Source organism: Anolis sagrei, chromosome 4, assembly GCF_037176765.1.
Source record: "Anolis sagrei isolate rAnoSag1 chromosome 4, rAnoSag1.mat, whole genome shotgun sequence".
Lineage (NCBI taxonomy): Eukaryota > Metazoa > Chordata > Lepidosauria > Squamata > Dactyloidae > Anolis > Anolis sagrei.
Genome location: NC_090024.1, coordinates 166,126,575 through 166,148,421, shown reverse-complemented (window position 1 = coordinate 166,148,421; position 21,847 = coordinate 166,126,575). Strand labels below are relative to the sequence as shown.

At 41.4% G+C, this 21,847-nt stretch overlaps 1 protein-coding gene across 1 annotated transcript in view; it reads left to right on the top strand.

The window, feature by feature from the left end:
• The first annotated feature begins 8,243 nt into the window (after positions 1–8,243).
• Positions 8,244–21,847, top strand: part of RAVER2 (ribonucleoprotein, PTB binding 2) — a 43,019-nt gene continuing 29,415 nt past the window's right edge. The window contains exon 1 of the mRNA XM_060773670.2: positions 8,244–8,557. Within this exon, the coding sequence (XP_060629653.2) occupies positions 8,393–8,557 (165 nt within the window). The 5' untranslated portion in view covers positions 8,244–8,392. The remainder of the gene's footprint in view (positions 8,558–21,847) is intronic.

The following is a 21,847-nucleotide window of genomic DNA, read 5'->3' as shown; positions in this document are numbered from 1 at the left end:
CCGCATAATAGTCTCACTTTCTTCTTTTTTATTGAAAAAAAAGAAGTGCAACTTTACGCAGTGAAAAAAAAGCTATGGGGCTTCCCTTGGCTGGCAGTTAAGGGAAGCCCCATATGTAGGAGGGGATGAGCACCTGCTCATTCACCTATCCATGTAGCTGCAAATGGCGAGACTACTGTGAAAGAAACAGCACCAAATAAACAATTTTGGGACCCCCAAAATAGGGTGTGGTGAATTATGTGATGAAATGTGGTAAAATGCAACAGATTAAAATACTAGGACCTCCCAATTAGGATGTATATCTGCCACAAATACTAGTACAGTTTCCTCTTTGACCCTTATCACATCAGACTTCACAAACAGAAATGTTCCAAAAACTTAACTGTGGTAATAAAATTGTATAGGCCAAGCGCCAACAATGTACAAGTGTATCCAACACAATAGAATTATAATTTTCTCTTTCTCTTCCACTTCTGTTGCTAATTCTCATAGTGCCAAAACATTGTTTCAGAGTGTGATTTTCCAATTAATTGGAGCAGATTTTTAGGAAATACTAGGGGTGCAAGAAGGAGGGGAATGCAACAAATTTTGGGAAAAGGAGGCAGAGAAATTGGAAACTCTACCAAACTATTTCCAATTATTCCATAGCATTGAACCAGAGCGTTGAAAGTGATGTCAAGTTGCATTAATTCTGTGATGAAGTTGAACCTAAGTATTCCAGCTGAGGTTCAAATTATTTCCCATAATACTGTACAACATTACAAGACCAAACGAGTACTCATCCTGATGTTCAAAGATATTTTAAGCAATCTGTTAAGAAAAACATTATATAAGCGACTATTCTGCCTATCACATGCAGCAGTCTCTTTATAAAAGTTAACTAGAAAATATTTTGGGCTCAGGCACAAGATGTACTACAACAGCCGATGGTATGCCTGTCTTGACAGTGACTTATTTACGGAAAAGAATGCTTTCATCTGTTCTTGTTTGGAAGTAGGTTGCCTCTAAACAAGACCTTTTCAAAGGGCTGTCAGCTGGGGCCTTTCACGCAACATGATTACAGGCAGTCCCCAAGTTACAAACAATATAGGCTCTATAGGTCTGTTCTTAAGCTGAATTTGTATGTAAGTCTAAACAGGGGCATTTTAAAGTAACCCCAGCCCCCCCCCCCTATATATATAAGCTTTGGATGACATAGGGAAGGGTTAACACCCCTGTGGCATTTGTTTTGCTGTCTGTGCTCTTAGAATCATAGAATTGGAAGAGACTTTGTGGGCCATCCAGTCCAACCCCCTGCCAAGAAGCAGGAAAATTGCATTCAAAGCAGCCCTGACAGATGGCCACCCAGCCTCTGTTTAAAAGCCTCCAAAGAAGAAGCCTCCACCACACTCCGGGCCAGAGAGTTCCACTGCTGAACAGCTCTCAGTCAGGATGTTCTTCCTAATGTTCAGGTGGAATCTCCTTTCCTGTAGTTTGAAGCCATTGTTCCACGTTCTAGTCTTCAGGGCAGCAGAAAACAAGCCTGTTCCCTTCTCCCTATGACTTTCCCTCACATATTTATACATGGCCATTGTGTCTCCTTCTGAAGGCTAAACATGCCCAGCTCTTTAAGCCACTCCTCGTTGGGCTTGTTCTCCAGACCCTTGATCATTTTAATTGCCCTCCTCTGGACACATTCCAGCTTGCCAACAATTGCAGCACCCAGAATTGAACACAGCATTCTAGGTGTGGTCTGACCAAGGCAGAATAGAGGGGTGGCATGAAGATTACACCCCACTTTCTCTCCCTGCGATAACTGGGCTTTGAAAAATGTGGTTTGTTGTGGAAACAAGGATTGGTGATATAGCTTCAGCGGAGACCCTTTTCCCCATGAAAACTCTTCTTTCAGGAGTGAATTCCCCTTCTGAGGGGTGGATTTCTCTCACTTTCTATTGTATCACCTCCATTTGTAACTAAATGTTGTTTGTAAGTCAGATGTTTGTAACTCGGGGACTGCCTGTATATTGCTATGAATCCCTTTAAACAGCCATGACTAAGTACCAAGGAATCCTGGGATTTGTAGTTTGGTGAGGAAATAGAACTGTCTGGCTGGGGATCCTAAATAATCCACCCTACACTCCAAATCCGAGGATACCATAGCAATGAGCCATAGCAACTAAAGTAGAATAATAGGGCTATAATGGTGTCATCTGAAAGCTCCCTGGCCTCATTAATTGTAATTGTATGTGTTAGAGGTGACTGGATATGTTACATTTAACCTTCTCATATTTTCCCATATTTATTTTATTTTAAAAAAACAGATTAAAGAGAGAAATCTTGATAGATTGAGGATATTATATATTTCGATAGTGCCAGGCATCCTCCCACCAGAAAGCATCCTTTTTGTTTAAGCCCCATTTTGTCAAATTTTCTGCAATATGTATAAACACTGACCAACACATGATCTATTTGTGTCCATGGTTAGTAATTCAGGCCAGTGGGTTGCTGTTCGTTTTCCGGGCTGTATGGCCATGTTTCAGAAGCATTCTCTCCTGATGTTTCACCCACATCTATGGCAGGCATCCTCAGGGGCTGTGAGGTCTGTTAGAAACTAGGCAAGTGGGGTTTATATATCTGTAGAATGTCCAGAGTGGGAGAAAGAACTCTTGTTTGCTTGAAGTAAGTGTGAATGTTGCAATTGGCCATCTTGATTAGCATTGAATGGCTTTACTGCTGCCACCCTGGGCATTCCACAAATATATAAACCTCACTTTCCAATAGAACTCACAACCTCTGAGGATGCCTGCCATAGATGTGGGTGAAACATAGATGTGCGATGATGCTTCTGGAACATGGTCATACAGCCTGGAAAACTCACAGCAACCCAGTGATTCCGACCATGAAAGCCTTTGACAACAAATCAGGCCAGTCGTACATCCTTTACTGTAGTTCATTTGCTATAGCTTTTAAAACTCTAATTACTTATTTGCTCATGCAGTCAATCACGCGGCATTAATACATTTAGCAGAAGGAATGCAAGCCTGCAAATGTATGTGGGTCTTAATTGATGGTGATGTATAGAGAAATGAAATATGCGGAAATTAAAAATACAGAAGTACAGCTAAGCTGCAATTTGCAACTTTATTAACTGAAGGGTAATTAACTCTGGACCTATTTAGGAATCTGTTTAAGGATGCTACAGATTCCACTGTATTTTACTCTGAGCCTGGTCAATATAATCAAGTTATTTATAGCCATTCCAATAGGAAGGAGTTGGCAACCCTTAACTAAAGCAATCAGAGCCGCGGTGTGAATAACGATTTTCCAGGAAATACTGCTAACAATCCTGTTTACACAGGTGTTCCTTTCATTCGTTTTAGTTATTAACTTTCACCAACAGCTCTGCTGAAGATCTCGGCACATCAGTGCATCTCTTTACGTTTTGTATTGTTCTTACTCTAAAAATGTGTTGTTGATACACTATATTAGATTCCAACCCACAAGTAAGAAATGAAACAGAAATCCTTCCCCTTTTCTGCATTTATTTTGCTTATTTTCATCCATATCTGTTGAAAACTATGATTTCGGATTGTGTGGTTTTAACTATTGATTTAATGTTTAGATAACTTGGAAGTCCCTGAATAGACTCAGAAGTGGAGTGGACAGATCAAAAGACAATCTGGCAAAATGGCACTACCTAAAACAGCCTTTCTCAACCTGGGGGGTCGGGACCCCTGGGGGAGGGTGCGAGGGGGTGTCAGAGGGGTTGCCAAAGACTCCCATGTTGGTCATGGGGATTTTGTATGAGAAGTTGGGGGCAGTTCTATCATTGGTGGGGTACAGAATGCTCTTTGATTGTAAGTGAACTATAAATTCCAGCAACTACAACTCCCAAATGTCAATGTCTACTTTCCCCAAACACCACCAGTGTTCACATTTGGACATATTGAGTATCCATATCCATCATTGTTTGTGTTCACAGTGCACTCTGAATGTAGGTGAACTACAACTCCAACACTCAAGGTCAATGCCCACCAAACTCTTCCAGTATTTTCTGTTGGTCATGTGAGTTCTGTGTGCCAAGTTTGGTTCAATTCCATCATTGGTGGAGTTCAGAATGCTCTTTGATTGTAGGCAAACTATAAAACTCCCAAATGACAAAATCAACCCCACCAGTATTCAAATTTGGGCATATTGGGTATTTATGCCAAATTTGGTCCAGTGAATGAAAATACATCTTGCATATCAGATGTTTACATTACGATTCATAACAGTAGCAAAATTACAGTTACGAAGTAGCAACGAAAATAATGTTATGGTTAGGGGGTCACCACAACATCAGGAACAGTGTTAAGAGGTCGGGCATTAGGAAGGTTGAGAACCACTAGGCTAGAGAAACCTAAAAGAATTCTCCACTTAGTGTGACTGTGGAGCAAAACAGGCTTGTCCACAATGTATTGCCTCATGCACAGAGGAAGAATTGTTTGAGGTTACAGACAATACAGTCGCTGTTGCCCGTTTTTGGTCAAAACATATTTAGCCGCTTGTGCTCCTTCTATTTTTATCAGTTTTATACTAATGTATGCAATGCTTTTGATACAAAATAGATACATAAATGTTTAGATGTTTTTAACTTTTTGGTTTTTAACGTAGATTTTTTATGCACATTGTTGTTTATGCGGCATCAAATTGTTGTCTACTTGTAAGCCACTCTGAGTCCTCTTTGGGGTGAGAAGGGCAGGGTATAAATACAGTAATAAATAAAACTGGATTTCACTGGCCAGTCCTTATCTCCTGAACCAATGTTATTTTCCCCTACAATATATGACTGCATCTCCACTGTAGTATTCATGCACTTTGAAACCATTTTAATTGCCAGGGCTCAATGCTATGGAATCCTAGGATTTGTAAGACCTCGTAATACTACAACTTCCATGACTCCATAGCACTGAGCCAGGGCAGTTAAAGTGGAATCAAACTGCATTCATCTGACAGACAGCGTAGATGCCAACACAGATTTGTTTTGTGTTGCTATATTTATTTATTTATTTGCTTTATTTCTATACCGCATTTTTCAGCCTAGATTAGGCGACTCAATGCGGTAGTCGCCTATATCAAATGCAGCTGTATTTTACAAAGCTGTTGGGATGGAGTATGCGTTCCTAGTCATCCGCGGAAGTTATGGCAGTTAAGCTGCCTGAAAAAAATCCCTTCAGATTTCAGGAAACATCTTTCTTTTGCAATAAAATAACGGAAAAGGGGGGAGTTCTTAAGGGCAAGCAGCAACTTCTGTTTGAAACTGCGAGGATGCCTCGTGGTGGTGTGTCTTTTGAAGGATACAACTGGGGGGGGGGGGTGGCATTCCCTTTTACTTGAAGGAGTGCCTCCTCTTTTTGAGCTTGTTTAGGGGGAGGGACACTGCTTCCTTCTGCTTCCTTTGAATTAAAGGGCTCCTCCTTAGTGATCTGTGTGCAGGCAGGGACTAGGGGTCAGCACAACTGTAGTACTGTTATCATCATCATCATAACTGCCTCAGAGAAGCGTGCTTGCTCCATCAATGTTTAACATTTACACAAATGACCAGCCACTGTCAGAAGGGACAGAGAGTTTCATCTATGCTGATGACCATGCCATCACTGCTCAAGCAGGGAGCTTTGAAATGGTTGAACATAAGCTCTCTGAAGCTTTATGTGTTCTTACTGCCTATTACAGGGAAAACCAGTTGATTCCTAATCCATCTAAAACACAGACATGTGCTTTGCACCTTAAGAACAGACAAGCATCTCAAGCTCTGAGGAAGGAATCCCACTGGAGCACTGCAGCACACTCAAATACCTGGGAGTTACTCGACCATGCTCTGACCTACAAGAAGCACTGCCTGAATATCAAGCAAATTGTGGGTGCTAGAAACAATATTCTATTAAAGCTGACTGGAACAACCTGGGGATCACAACCAGACACAGTGAAGACATCTGCCCTTGCGCTCTGCTACTCTTCTGCTGAATATGCATGTCCAGTATGGAATACATCTCATCACGTTAAAACAGTGGATGTGGCTCTTAATGAGACATGATGTGTTGTCACAGGATATCTATGCCCTACACAAGTGGTTCTCAACCTGGGGGTCGGGACCCCTGGAGGGGTCACGAGAGAGTGTCAGAGGGGTTACTGAAGACCATCAGAAAACTGTATTTTCTGTTGGTCATGGGGGTTCTATGTGGGAAGTTTGCCTCAATTCTATTGTTAGTGGGGTTCAGAATGCTCTTTGATTGCAGGTGAACTATAAATCCCAGCAACTGCAACTCCCAAAATATCAAGGTCTATTTTCCCCAAACTCCACCAGTATTCAAATTGAGGCATATTGGATATTTGTGCCAAATTTGGTCCAGTTAATGAAAACACATCCTGCATATCAGATAGTTACATTACGATTGATAACAGTAGCAAAATGCCACTTATGAAGTAGGAAGGAAAATAATTTTATGGTTGGGGGTCACCACAACATGCAGAATTGTATTAGGGGGTAACAGCATGAGGAAGGTTGAGAACCACTGCCCTACACCATTGGATAAATTATACCGTTTAGCCAGTATCACACCACCTGACATCTGTTGGGAAGTAGCAGCCAATGAAAGGATCAAGGCATTGACATCTCCAGCCCAACCTCTGTTTGGATATCAGTCAGCATGCTAATGCCTTAAATCAAGAAATAGCTTTTTAATGTCTACAGAGATACTCACAGGAACACCTCAGCAAGTAGGAGTCCAAAAGTGGCAGGCTAAAACTCGGAATCTCAATTAGTGGCTGAGACCAAATGCAAAACTCCCTCCTGGGCACACAGTAGACTGAGTGACTTGGAAGGTGCTGAACAGACTGTGCTCTGGCACGATGAGATGCAGGGCCAACCTCAAGAAAGGGGGCCACTATGTGGAGTCCACGAGATGCAAGTGTGGAGAAGAGCAAACCACAGACCACCTACTACAATGCAGCCTGAGCCCTGCCACATGCACAGCGACGCCAGGGACAGTCCAAGAGGCCAGCTTCTGGTCAAAGGACATTTAATAGAACACCAAGTTTTTAACTTTGTTTGTGGTTTTTCTATACATCATAGCTGGATTCTCAATTCATTTCCAGCAGGATAAATAAAATAAATAATCAGAAAAGGAAGGGCCTTTCCACACAGACTTATAATCCAGAATATCAAGACAGATAAGCCTTCGGGAAGAGAGGGTGAGTTATAAATAATAATAATAATAATAATAATAATAATAATAATAATAATAATAGAAACACAAGATGAGTCCACAGCAAACAAGATCACTCTGCTGGCTGTTGTATCGGATCACACGTTGGACACTTCCCAAGTGTCTAGGACTGTGTGATGCATCCGCGAATAATGCGTGCAGATCCCAGTTAAGGTGGCCTTTTGCAACCTGCAGATGGTAATCCTGTCAGCACCGATTGTGTTTAAGTGCAGGCCAAGGTCTTTAGGCACTGCACCCAGTATGCTGATCACCACTGGGACCGCCTTGACTGGTTTGTGCCAGTCTTTGCAGTTCAATGTTTAAATCCTCATATTGCGTCAGCCTTTCCAGCTGTTTCTCTTTATTATTATAATTATAATATTATTGTGTATTGTCGAAGGCTTTCATGGCTGGAATCACTAGGTTCTTGTGGGGTTTTTTCGGGCTATAGGGCCATGTTCTAGAGGCCCTATAGCCCGTCAGGAGAATAATATTTGAAATTGAGTTAACTTTGTAGTGTAGACCAAACATGGGCAAACTTGGGCCCTCCAGGCGTTTTGGACTTCAACTCCCACAATTCATAACAGCCGGAATTGTGGAAGTTGCAGTCCAAAACACCTGGGGGGCCCAAGTTTGCTCACGCCTGGTGTAGCGTGTGCTGCCTAAGAGGCAGGGTCAGCCCTGGTTAGTAATTGGATGGGAGACCGCCAGCAAACATATATTTCAGAAGGAAACTGGGGAAAAGCCATTGTTGAGTTGGCGTTGCCTAAGGAAACTACAAAGCCGCTTCAAAGTCGGCTGGAGAGACCCGAAGGCGAAGCGAATGCGCCCCGCTTGATGCTTTGGGCGCCTCTGGGATGCAGACTATTCCACGCCATGAAAACGCCGCCCGTTTGGGGAGGGAACTGGTAAAAGTGCAAACTTTCCTCCAATTCGATAGCCTCGAGCCGTGGCCATTCCGAGTGGTGTCGAATTGCCTTCCCTCTGCTGCGGAGGAGAGGTGTGGGCGAGGGAGGGAGGGAGAGGAAGAGGGAAGGGGGCGGGCGAGGGCTTCCTCCCTCCTCTCCCTCTCTTTCCCTTTCTCTCTCTCTTTCTCTCTTTCTGGCCCCATTCCCTCCTTCGGGCGGCGAGAGAGAAAGAGAGAGCGCCCTCGCCTCCGGGCCGGCAAAATGGCGATGTCGGCAGCGGCGGCAACGGGGCGGGTTGGGGCGCAAGCGGGGGAGCCCCTGCTGTCCCCGGAGGAGGTCTCCCGGCGCCTGCGAGGGATGCATCGGGAGCTGAGCAACAGGCGCAAGGTCCTGCTCCGGAACCTGCCCGCCGAGAGCAGCAGCCAGGTGGGTCGCGCGCGCATTTGCCCCGGGAGGGAGGGAGGGCGCGTGCAAGAGGGAGGGAGGTGGGCGCGTGGCCCCCGGGAGGCCAAGGCTGAGGGAACAACTGGCCCTCCAAGACTGGGGGGAGAACTCGCCTGGGCCCAAAGTCCCACACTTTTCGTCGAGAGCCCTTCCGCTTCAAACACCCAGAAGAGGACTTGACCAAGTTCAGGGTCCCACACTTTTAGTTGTGAGGGTGATACAGGGACCATGGAAAGAGAACTTGGCTGAGGGTGACAGAGCTTAAAAGACTGGGGGCCCTTCCACACAGCCATATCAAGGCAGAATAACCCATATTATCTGCTTTGGAACTGGGTTATCTGAGTCCACACTGTCATATATTCCAGTTCAAATTAGATAATTTTATTTAGTTGTGTGGAAGGGGCCTATGAGGAGTTGTCTATTTTCAGGGTCCCACATGTTTAGGTGTGTGGGTGATATAGGATCATTTGAACTTAAAAAACTGAGGAGACAAGTGGCCTAAGTTCAGGATTCCACACTTTCAGTTGTGAGGGTGACACAGGGATCTTGTAAAAAATGGGGAGAGAACTTAGCTGAGCACAAGAGCCCACACTTGCAACTCTCACAGTAACACAGGCCTCTTCCACACAGCTGTATAAAATCCACATTGTACTGGATTATATGGCAGTGTGGACTCTGGGCTCTTCTACACAGCCGTATAACCCAGAATATCAAATCAGAAAAACCCTAAAAGACCAATGAGAGAACTTTACTAGGGCTCCTTCCACACAGCGGAATACAATCCCACATTTTCTGCTTTGAACTGGAATATATGGCAGTGTGGACTCAGATAATCCAGTTATCTGGGATTTTCTGATTTGATATTCTGGGTTATATGGCTGTGTAGAAGGGCCCAGAGTCCAATATCCCTCACTTTTAGGTGTCAGGGTGACAAAGGGGCCTATAGAGCTTAAAAGACTGGGGAGAGGACTTTGTCAAGGTCCCACACTTTCACTTCTGATGGTGACATAGGGACCAATTGCGTTAAAAAGACCTTCCACACAGCCATATAACCCAGAATATCAAGGCAGAAAATCCCACAATATCTTCTTTGAACTGGGTTATGTGAGTCCACACTGCCATATATTCCACTTTGAAGCAGATAATGTGAGATTTTATTCAGCTGTGTGGAAGGGGCCTGAGAAGAGGACTTGGATAAATTCAGGGTCCTACACACTTAGTTGTGATCAAGTGGGCTTAAAAGACAGAGGAGAGGACTTGGTCTCTCTCTTTTAGCTCTGAGAGTGACATGGGGACCAGTTGGCCAATTAAAAGAATGTGGAGAAGACTTGGATAAATTCTGAGTCTCACTCTATAGAGAAAGGCAGGTAAGGAAGAGAAGTTGAGTTTTCATTGTTTGTGAATCCAATTGTTGTGGACAAATATGGAAGCATTTGGATAACAACATGTTAAACTGCAGGAGGAACAAACAAAATGCTTCTAATAATCATATTTATTCTATACTCTTTCCTGCATAAAAGTTGTAAAAAAAAATCAAGTGCCAGGCAAAATGCCCTGTGTACATCAGATTGAAAATTGGTCCCTTTAAAATAATACAAAAGAGTGAGAAGGGCATAAATCATTCATGGTTGGGAGCAGGAGCGTTTTAGATTTCCAGTTTTGGAATACACCTCCATAATGAGATACCTACGAGATGGGACTCAAGTCTAAACATAACATTAATTTCTGTTTCATAAATGAGGCACATATCTTGAAGGTAGTTTTATCCATAATATTTTAAATTTAAAATAATACCGTTAATGCCTTCAGCTTCAGCCACCCATTTGGACCATTTTGGGTCATTTCAGATTTCTGAATATGAAATACTTCAGCCTGCAAGAGGTTGTTGTGTGTTATCATGTCATTACTGACTTGTGACAACTTTAGATCATGAGGTTTTCTTGGCAAGATTTGTTCAGAAGGAATTTGGCCCTTCCTTCCTCTGAGGCTGAGAGAGTGTGACTTTCCTAAAGTCACCCAGTGGATTTCAGTGACCTGGTGGGGATTTCTCTTGGATCCTAGACCAACACAATGCTGCCTCATTGTATACATTCTTTAATAGCTAATAGTAGCTATGGTGATTATCTGAAGGCTGAACAAACACATTTATTATACCATTTCCACAGCCAGTCTTTTGAATAGCCTGGTTTTCTCACAAGTCTCGTGATTTAATCAGAGTTACAAATTGCATCTTAAATTGCAGTTTTAAAGTTAGGCACTCCTTGTACAGCTCACAAGGCACAGAGTTTCAAGCCTCGTACAATTTTGTGGTATTTCTCTCTATTATTGGAATCTTTAATTTTGTTAAGGTTATATACATTTGTGGAGGGGGCTGCAACCCCCCTTGAATTATAAGCCCTTATAAATGTAGATATTTGGGGGGAGATGGACGACACCCTGAATTTAGTTGTGAAGGAGTCCATACATTTGGCCGAGTTAGCATTTACATAGATAATGGAATATCACTGTTAAAACTTAAAGTGTGGAACCCTGAACTTAGAGACCATCCCCCATAAGATGCTCCCCCCTTCTAAGGAGGGGGGGAGTGTAGACAGAACTTTTAAAGCAGGGGTCAGGAACCTTCGGCCCTCCAGGTGTGGTGGACTTCAACTCCCACAATTCCTTGAGGCTCGGCATTCGCCCCAAAGGCTTACCTTGGCCTCAAGGAATTGTGGGAGTTGAAGTCCACCACACCTGGAGGGCCGAAGGTTCCCCATGCCTGTTTTAAAGGAAGTTCTAAAAATGGGAGATTTCAGAATTTAGGACAGAAAATTTTTACTGGTAAAAGTTATAAAGTGGGCTGTACTCCTTCCTTTCATGTTTTGGGACTCAGATTCCCATGTGCCCTAGTGAGTCTGATTATTGGAAAAGGGGGAAGGAGTTTAAACTAGATTATGGTGGAGTAGAGAAGATCCATCTCTAGTGTTAGTGTTATATTTGACAAATAGAGAGCTAGCATGGTGCAGATGAGTGATGGATTGTATGACTCTGGAGATGATTCAGGGTCTGAATTCGCACTTTGCCATGGAATTCCATTGGGTGACCTCTTTGGATATTAAAAGTGAAACTGTTAAAACTTGGGTTGCTGTGAGTTTTCTGGGCTGTATAGGCCAGGTTCCAGAAGCATTCTCTCCTGACATTTCACCCATGTCTATGACAGGCCTCCTCAAAGATTGTGAGGTCTGTTGGAAACTGACCAAGTGGGGTTTATATATCTGTGGAATGTCCAGGGTGGGAGAAAGAACTCTTTGTCTGTTGGAGGCAAGTGTTATTGTTGCAATTGGCCAGCTTGATTCGCATTCAAAGCCTGGCTGCTTCCTTCCTGTGGCAATCCTTTGTTGGAAGGTGTTAGCTGGCCCTGATTGTTTCCTGTCTGGAATTCCCCTCTTTTCAGAGTGTTGTTTACTGAATGTTGTTTACTCTTCTGATTTTAGAGTTTATAAAACTTGTAGCCAGATTGTGTTCGTTTTCATGGGGACCACCAAACGCAGCGCCCAGACACGCATCAAGGAACATGAAAGGCACGGCAGACTACTTCAGCTAGAGGAGTCAGCCATAGCAGAGCACCTGATGAACCAACCTGGGCACAGCATATTATTTGAGAACACAGAAATGCTGGATCACTCAAACAACCACCATGTCAGACTACACAGGAAAGCCATTGAAATCCACAAGCATGTGGACAATTTCAACAGAAACGAGGAAACCATGAAAATGAACAAAATCTGGCTACCAATATTAAAAAAACCTCTAAAATTACAACAGCAAAACAACAGAGAGGAAACAATCAGGGACAGCTAATCACCTCTCAACCAAAGATTCCCTCAGGCACTAACAAGCCACACCAAAAAACTCCCACGGCATCAAATGCTAATCAAGGTGGTCAGTTGAAACATTCACACCTACCTCCAACAGACAAGAGTTCTTTGTCTCACTCTGGACAGTCCACAGATATATAAACCCAATTTTCCTAGTTCCAACAGACCTCACAACCGCTGAGGATGCTTGCCATAGATGCAGGTGAAATGTCAGGAGAGAATGCCTCAAGAACATGGCCATATAGCCCTAAAAAACCTACAACAACTCAGTGACTCAGGCCATGAAAGCCTTCGACAATACAATAACTAAAAGTTTGACAGTAATTTAAAACTGTGAGAAAAAATGTGTTAAAACTTAATTTAATTTCTACACCTGCATAACAGATTTTAAAGCAACCCTTCATGGGTATCTCAGAATAGAAATGTTGTAGGAGAAATATACCATGTACTTTAGGTTGATAGAACTTGGATGCAAATTATCAATCATATCCAGGATCTTCATGCTGAAATTGTTAGATGGGATCTAGATTTACTGTCAGCAGTTGATAAAGGACTATACATGGTGAACTTTGGAGTGGCTGGTCACTAGAGAACTAGGAAATAGTTATAAGGGACTCTGCTGAAATAAGTAATTTTTAAAGAAAGTAAATCATTTTACATTTGTTGCTCTGCCTACACAATGTTTTGCTCCCTCTTAGTTTTCATCTCCCATTTTAGGAAACATCCATTTGCAGCCTTGCACCTCATTTTAGTTTGAAATTGTCTTTAAAGGTTCGGCCAGAAAAGAACTAGTTGGCTCTGATGGAAAAAAATACTGAAGAGCAAGATAACATCAAATGCACTGTGTACTTTTTTGCATTTGCCCCTCTTAGCAGACGAATGACTATTGCTAACTTAGTTTATGGATGGCATAATACAACTGGATGATGAGCAGAACACGTTCATTAACTACCAAATAGAAAGATGAAAAAGTTGGCATCTCAATTAAGTGGAAAATGGCCCATCACATAGCTCTTACAGACATTGTGCCAATTCTTCTGGCTTATTTTGAGATGGCCATAGAAAGATAGGCACTTTTAAACTTGCGGCTTGTATAAGACTGGGGGTCATTAGCCCCCCCCCCCAAGACCTTGGAGAACTGCGCCCTCACTATGTCTAAAAATATTCTCTAGGGCAGTTGTTCCCAACCTGTGGGTCCCCAGATGTTTTGGCCTTCAACTCCCAGAAATCCTAATAGTAGGTAAACTGGCTGGAATTCCTGGGAGTTGTAGGCCAAACCCCCTGGGACCCACAGGTTGAGAACCACTGGTCTAGGGGAAATAGGGCAATTTTTACTACGTTTTGGACCTTTCTGGGCCCCTAGATTGCAACATACTAATGGCATCGAATTTTTGCCATTAGTGTGCTTTAAACCACCTTGAGCCCTCCCCCCTCCCCCCCGGTGTGAGTAAGACAGTATATAAATATAGTAAATAAATACATTTTGAGTCTTTTTGCAAACTTTTTTGAACCTTTGGGGGGGGGAGCACAAGGAGGCTTCAAACATAATGGAAATATGTTCCAGAACTCTCAAATGCCTGATGTAAATAAACACTTGGGAATTATCAAAGAGAAAAACTCATTTGAGTGCAAATATCATCTGTGGACTAGGTTGTTATCTCTGTTCAGTAGTATTTACACTTTAAAAACGAATGTTAAAGTCCCTTGTTTTTTATTTACAAATCTGAAATCAAAAGGCAAGTGGTTACAATCTGTACGCAGTCTCTCGATACTATAGTTGCAATGTTATTGTTCTGGAAGATTTACATTTATTTCTGTATGTTATTGTGTGTGTGTGTGTATTAACTTCAATATGTCCAGTTTCTTTAGGAGAGTTTCAGTAGGTTTTATAACTTTAGTCTATTGATGGTTAACAGCTAAGCTATACTCTTTAAAGAGGAAGCGCAGAATTAATTGTTAAAAACAGATTCAAACGTAATATACTTCAAGGGTTTTCTGGTGGAGTGAGCAGGTTGCTGCTTTAAGCTCGAAAGTAATTTGAGGACATGTATATTCCTTGTGCAAATAGGACTGTAAGGAGTGTTACCAAAAAAGGAGTTCACTGCTAAGATGTTTTCATTTTTCTTGTCAATGCTGCCTGAGTATGGTCAAAGCTCAAACTTTATCTAAATTGCTTTCCTCTGGCTAAATACCCGAAAGGCACCAGATTCCATCTGATCGTGGAAGCGAAGCACATGAGTGTATACTGTAGTACAGATAATATACGCAGCTACATTTTGATGATGCAAAGCAAGTGTCTGAATATGCAATTCATGGGCACATCTATAGTGAACACTTAATTTGGAAGAATCCTGGATCACCTATGTGACAGGCAAATGTTGCATGGAGCTGATCCCAGGTAACACAGGGCAAGGCCACATTAACACAGCCTTGTCCTTGTTCAACAAAGTTGGGGGATAGTCCAAATTATGGGCCAGTATTTGGAGTATCCCCCAACTTTGGGCCCATTTAACAGTCGGGCCATTTCCATAATAGAACTGGCTATAACCATTCTCATTCCCATCCTGTGTATTCCAGAGGACACTAGATGACACTTACACTCCCCTTCCATCCTCCATTTTGTGTCTGCAATAAGGATCCTACCAGTCAACCATTGCCTGCCATGACAGGGCACTCTAGGAAAGGAGGGGGTAGAAGAGGAGGTGACTCCTTTCCCCCCTCACTTATCACCCCATCACCCTGCGGATATCACTACAGGTGACAGTAAACCAGTAGGACACTTGTCATGGCTGGAGATTGCCACAGCATGAAGAATGAGATGGGGCAGTAAAGGTGGCTGTCCAGTGGCACCGAACCATGTTTGGCATCACTAAGCAGTTAGGACTCTCTCCTACCCTATTTTAGAGCTATATCACCCCATGCTTATTTTTTTTAGCAAAAATGAGAATGGATTTAGGCAAAACAGTGACATCAGGAGATCTACACCTGTTTGATACATTCTACAAGCTAGTTGGCATCCCCCCCCCCCCGATGTGAGACAGGAAGTTGCTGCTAAATGTGAGAGGAATAAGGGTGAACACTGAAAGCCATCCACTACATGGCTACCAGCCTCCTCCAAGTAGACTCAAATCAAGGAAAAGCTTTATAAGAACTACCACTCCTCTTGGCGCTCCCTCAGCAATAGCAAGGGTATCCCTCTGAGCAGCTAAACCAGGAAATCCCAACTGGAGGCCCCCCTGCGAGGGTCTTCCTCCAGGGGCAAACCAAGAATGGGCAACTTGGAAGTCCCTGAATAGACTCAGAAGTGGACTGGGCAGATCAGAAGACAACTACCTAAAAGAATTCCACACCTTATGTGACTGTGGAGCAGAACAGACAACTCTGCTTCTGTATGCTTGTCCACTATGCCCTGCCTCATGTACAGAGGAAGAATTGTTGGAGGCTACAGACAGTGCGATTGCTGTTGCCCGTTTTTGGTCAAAAGATATTTAGCCATCTGCGCTCCTTCTATTTTTATCAGTTTTATACTAATTTATGCAATGCTTTTGATAGGAAACAAAAAATAAAGCAGATCTGAAAAAAGCATCTTAGATAGTACCCCCCCCCCAAGAAAAAAAAAAGAAAAAAAAAAGAAGCAACAACCACAACAGCAGCTGGGCAGCAGAGGCATGGTATGGGCTGCCTGAAAAGAAAGGAGGAACCATAGTTTCACTAACTTTCATTTAAAGTAAGCCAAAGTCAGGAGTTTCTGGGAAGTGTTTGTTGATTGGTTCCAAATCTGCACAAAGCTGTTAGGAATGTCAGTTTTAGTCTATATAAGGTTGGTCAAAACATAAATTCTAGATCAGAAAAAAGACATTCAGTTGGTTTGTTGTAGAAGAGCACTAAGTACTCAATGTATTGGCTCCCAATGGATTAAAATACAAAGCCTATTGACAGTTGTCAAGGTTATGAATTTCTATATCATGAAAGACATTTAAAATTAAAATAAGTATATTACTTCAGACTAATTTTAAATATTTAAGACAGGATGGATAGATAGTATTGAGAGCCAGCATAATGTAGTGGTTTGAATGTTGGGATGTAACTCTGGATTCCTGCTTGAACATGGAAATCCACTGGGTAACCTTGGGTGATTCATTCACATTCTGCCCCAAAAAGCTCTGATAAGTTCACCTTAGGGGGCTCAAACATTGGAAATGACTTGGCATACAACATCTAAGAAATCTTATCAAGCATATACATTTGTATAAAACGAAAGATATTTTCAATTAAAACATGTTCTTTAGAATGATTTTTCTTCCTGTTTCAGATTCCTCCCAACTTCTACAGAAAATATACACAAAATTGGTCAGTGTATAAAAATACAATACCTCACTTGCCAAACTGAAGAATAGGGCGATAATGCAAAGAACTTGTGAAAAATGTGAGATCAGAAGCCAAAACAGCTGATTGTATTAACTGGGGGGGGGGGCACATATATTTAGAGCGAATGCAGCAAAATTAGTTTTCAATGAACTTTATTTAGAGCTATTTATTTAGTTTATTTAGAAATAAACATTTATTTAAATTTATCATTGATACTGTAGCAGAACTAAGTTTAGAATAAAGAATAACAATCTTGTTTTCATTATAATTGTGATCCTTAGTTTTCAGCTGTAAAGTTTTATCTTCTTTTGGCAAAAAAAAACTGGCACAAAATAAGACATACTGGTTTTTTAAAGAGTTCTTCATCTTGGTCCATTTGGAACAAAGGTTAAACAGATCTAAAAGCAAATTTCTCTTGGAAATGTTGTAATTAATGTTTTAATGAACTACTTTGTAAACCAGTGGCCTAAATCCACTGTGATGCTAATTTACTCCATAAACTTTTCTTTCCTTCCCATTCCTCCTACATTCCTAAGATTTCTGGAGGAATTTTTTGGGATGCCTAAAAGCAGGGTTACAACAGGAAAGAGAGAATTGTTCATATTCCTCCAGAAAAATTTATGAAAGTCTCAATTCCCGAAAAACATTTTTACCTTAGCTTTAACACCTATAGAAATTCATCTCTGTGTAGAAAAAACATTTCCCTGTTTGTCAACAGCTCATTAATTAAGTTACTGTCATTGCATTAGTTTTACGTAACAACTATATGACATTTTGGTGTCGCTTCTCTTGTGAAATATCTTCTGTAGTTTAGCATTAGAAACATGTTTGTTCTTGGTCCTGTCATATTTTTTGCTTAGGTTGGCAATGATATCTTATGTAATCAACGTTTAAAATTGTTAAGCATACTTTTTTGGGAGTTGGTCTCATTGAATTAAGAGAGACTTAATATAGGATCATGTTGTAAAATTAGAAACCCAAAACTGAACACATTCACTTGATGTTTCAGTAAATTATATTAGGGTTATACACAGAGTGAAAATAATTTTATAGCATAAAGAATACGAAACATAATGTTTCAGTGCATTCCCATCCATTCAAATAAATGTTTCTGTTCAGAATACAACTTGGAAAGTTACTTACAAAAGATATTCATACTTATTTCTAATACGACTGGAGGATTTGAAAAATAGCACTTCTCATTGTGTTACAATCATTTCCCCATTACTTTTGAGAGGAAAATGTCCTAGGAATCATAAGAGGGTTATATAAATAAAAGTTAAAATGTCCTTTAAATTAACTAGAAACTCTTATTATTATTATTATTATTATTATTATTATTATTATTATTATTAACTTTATTTGTACCCCGCTAGCATCTCCCGGAGGACTCGATGCGGCTTACACAGGCTGAAGCCTCAGAACACAATACAATAAAGGACGTAACATCACAATAACAAAGCAAATCAAACAATGAGCAAAATAACATAACTCCACAATAACTAAGCAAATCAACAGTAAGCAAATAAGCAAATAACGACAATGGCAGAACATCAGGACATTAATTAAAAACTGGTTCGGCCGGCGCACTGGGGTACAAGGGTTCAAAGTGCTGAAATGGTAGGAGGCACGTAAGGTTGAAAGTGCAGTGTGCAGCGACAATTTGTTATGCTAAGGTGCTACTAGGACTTGGGTGGGGATTCCTAGTCTGGGAAGGCACAACGGAACAGCCAAGTTTTTAAATTCCTTCTGAAGACGGCTAGAGTGGGGGCCTGTCTGAGATCTTTTGGGAGGGCGTTCCAAAGTTTGGGGGCCGCCACAGAAAAGGCCCTGTCCCGCGTCCCCACCAAGCGCGCTTGCGACGTGGGTGGGATCACGAGCAGGGCCTCTCCGGATGACCGTAACGAGCGTGTGGGTTCGTAGATGGTGATGCGGTCACGCAGGTAGGGTGGTCCCGAACCGTTTAGGGCTTTGTAGGTAAGCACCTGCACCTTGAATTGGGCTCGGAAAATAAAAGGCAGCCAGTGGAGCTCCTTAAACAGAGGGGTAGACCTCTCTTGATAATGAGCCCCGGTTAGCATCCTGGCTGCTGCCCGCTGGACCAATTGAAGTTTCCGAGCCGTCTTCAAGGGCAGCCCCACGTAGAGCGCATTGCAGTAATCCATTCTAGAGGTGACCAAGGCGTGGACCACCCTGGCCAGATCAGCCTTCACGAGGTATGGTCGCAGTTGGCGCACGAGTCTCATTATATTAATATAGGAACTACAGACATTGTCTTTTAAACATGACTCTATTGTATTTTTATTAACTTCAAATGTAGCAAGTTACACAAAGATGTGTTATTTATATTTCATTACTTCTAAGCTCAGGTTCAGGAATTATTCAGTTTTACAGTGAAGAAACATAGGGCCCTTCCACATAGCCCTGCATCCCAGAATATCAAGGCAGAAAATCCCACATTATCTGAGTGTGGACTCAGATAACCCAGTTCAAAGCAGATATTGTTGGATTTTCTGCCTTGATATTCTGGGACATAGGGCTGTGTGAAAAGGCCCACAGCTAGCATGTTGCAGTGGTTTGAGTGTTGGACTACTACAGACAAAAATTGTTGTGCTACAACTCATCCGTGGAGACCCACTTTGTGACCATGGGCCTTAGAGGAGGCAAAGTCAACCCCCTTCTGAGTGAATTTTGCTAAGGAAACTCTTGATAGAGATATGGTACTGGGGGGTGGGGGGTGGGGAGGGGACTTCAGTGGATAACCTGGACTGCCAAAAACAAACAAACAAAAACACAAGAGGAAATCAAATCTGAACTCTCCCTAGAAACCAAGATGGCTCAGGGCCCTTCCAGACAGGCCCTACATCCCAGGATCTGATCCCAGGTTTCCTGCTTTAAACTGGATTATATGAGTCCACACTGCCAAATAATCAGGGATAAACAGAAAACCTGGATCAGATCCTGGGATATAGGGCCTGTCTGGAAGGGCACTCAATCGAGTCTTTTGCTGTGTCATGAGAAGATATGACTCACTGGAAAAGACAATAATGCTTGTTAAACTGAAGGGTAGTGGGAAAAGAAGACACATTGCAGGTACTTAATCAAATATTAATTGAGAAAGCCCTGATTTTGGAAGACCTGAGCAGGATTGTTGATGACTTGGAGATCTCTCGCTCATAGGGTTGACTTGATGGCAGTTGAGAATAATTCAGGATGGAGGGGAAATGGACACTGGGTTGTTGTAATGGACACTGTTATATCCTTTACAGCCGAGTTGGAGCAGCACATCAAAGTTTGTTTTTGGGAGCAAGGTGTTTGTGACTTTTGTTCATCTGGTTTGGCAGACTACTCTGAGTAATTCGATTGGCTACAGAGATTTCAGCTCAAGAAAGAAAAAGAGAAAGAAAGAATAAATTTTATTAAATTAAGATCTCATCATACTATAGATCACGGTAGAAGATGCACTTGGGTAACAATTTCATTGAACATGGTTGGAATCAGTTTGCAGTACCCTCAAGATTTAAACATTTATTTTGGCATACTTCATAAAAATAATTCATTCTAGATTCAAAAATTATGTTGTCAAGTGGCAGCTGCATACCTATATTTTTGGGATTAAGCTCCATCGGATATAATATGACTTATTTTTGAATAAACATGCATAATTTTTCCCTATTGTTTATATTCTTCAAATCCAAGAAAGAAAGAATAAGTTGTCACAAATGTTGGCATACTTGAACAGAGAACACTAAAAAATCAATTCTATAATATACCTAGATTTTGAAATTAATTGGCAGAAGCCAATACAATTATGCTAGGGAGCTGTAATCCAGTTGCATTTTTATGTCTAAGTACCCATGAGGAAGCACCATTGAATTCAAGGTGATACATTTCTGAGTAGATATTTTGGATTATACTATTAAGCACTTTCCTAGCTTAAATATGGAAAAAGATTGTTATTAACTCGCCTTTTGTACTAACCACTCTTGTTACATCTTAATACAGTCCTTGTACTGAATTTACTAACAGCTTTAATCATCTGATGCAATGAAATGAAATGATCAGCATTTTAAATTAATATTAAATATGCCAGGGTTTGTGGGGAGAGGGAGGTCATAGGCATTGCTGAAGCTTTGCCTACCTCAAAGATCAACACGAGAGAAATATTTATAAATGGTATGCTTATTTATTTATTTGCTGAGTACATTTTGAGCACTCAGTTATATTATGAAATAGGCAGAGAATGCCGCATGGTGGGGAAGAGGTAAAGCTGAGATTCTGTAAAGATTAAGTAATAAAGCCATTATGCAATCAGTTTATAAGGCTGTGAGTCAAGGGACAGAAAGAGCAAGGGATGAGAACATTAGTGAGAAATAGAATTAGAGTCATGAGTCTAAGACTGATTTTTTTTTTGTTATATCCATTTAAGAGTAAGTTCACCTAACTCCAGCTGGTCTTACAATCATAGGATGTGGTGTTATGATCAAAATATGACAGTCAGGAAAACGGTGCTGTCTTCCTGCCTCCTCTACTAACTACAAGATGTGCATGGTGTTGTGTTGGGTGAATATTTTGATTATTCTGCTGTGTGAACAGTGGAGATTTCCAAATGGTAGATGAAGAAGGAACCAATACTAATTGCACCTAATGGCACCTTATTAGTGATCTAGAACTGTCTGTATACCCCATTCTTTTCCGAAATTCTATCCTAGTTATATTTCACCTGATCTTGTCCAGCATTATACTTAAATTTTAACTATTGCATTTGGCCCAGCCATTGGTTTTTAAATGTTATTGTGTTATTGTCGATGTTTACTGCCTATTTTTGCTTTATTTTATTGTTTTGTATTACTGCTGTTGTTGTTTTTTGCTGATGTACTGTGGGCTTGGCCTCATGTAAGCCACACTGAGTCCCTTGGGGAGATGGTAGCGGGGTATAAATAAATTATTATTATTATTATTATTATTATTATTATTATTATTATACAGTAAGAGGAATGTGTTTTGCTCCCTTGAAAAGGGAATCTTCTAGCTTTCATAGTATCCA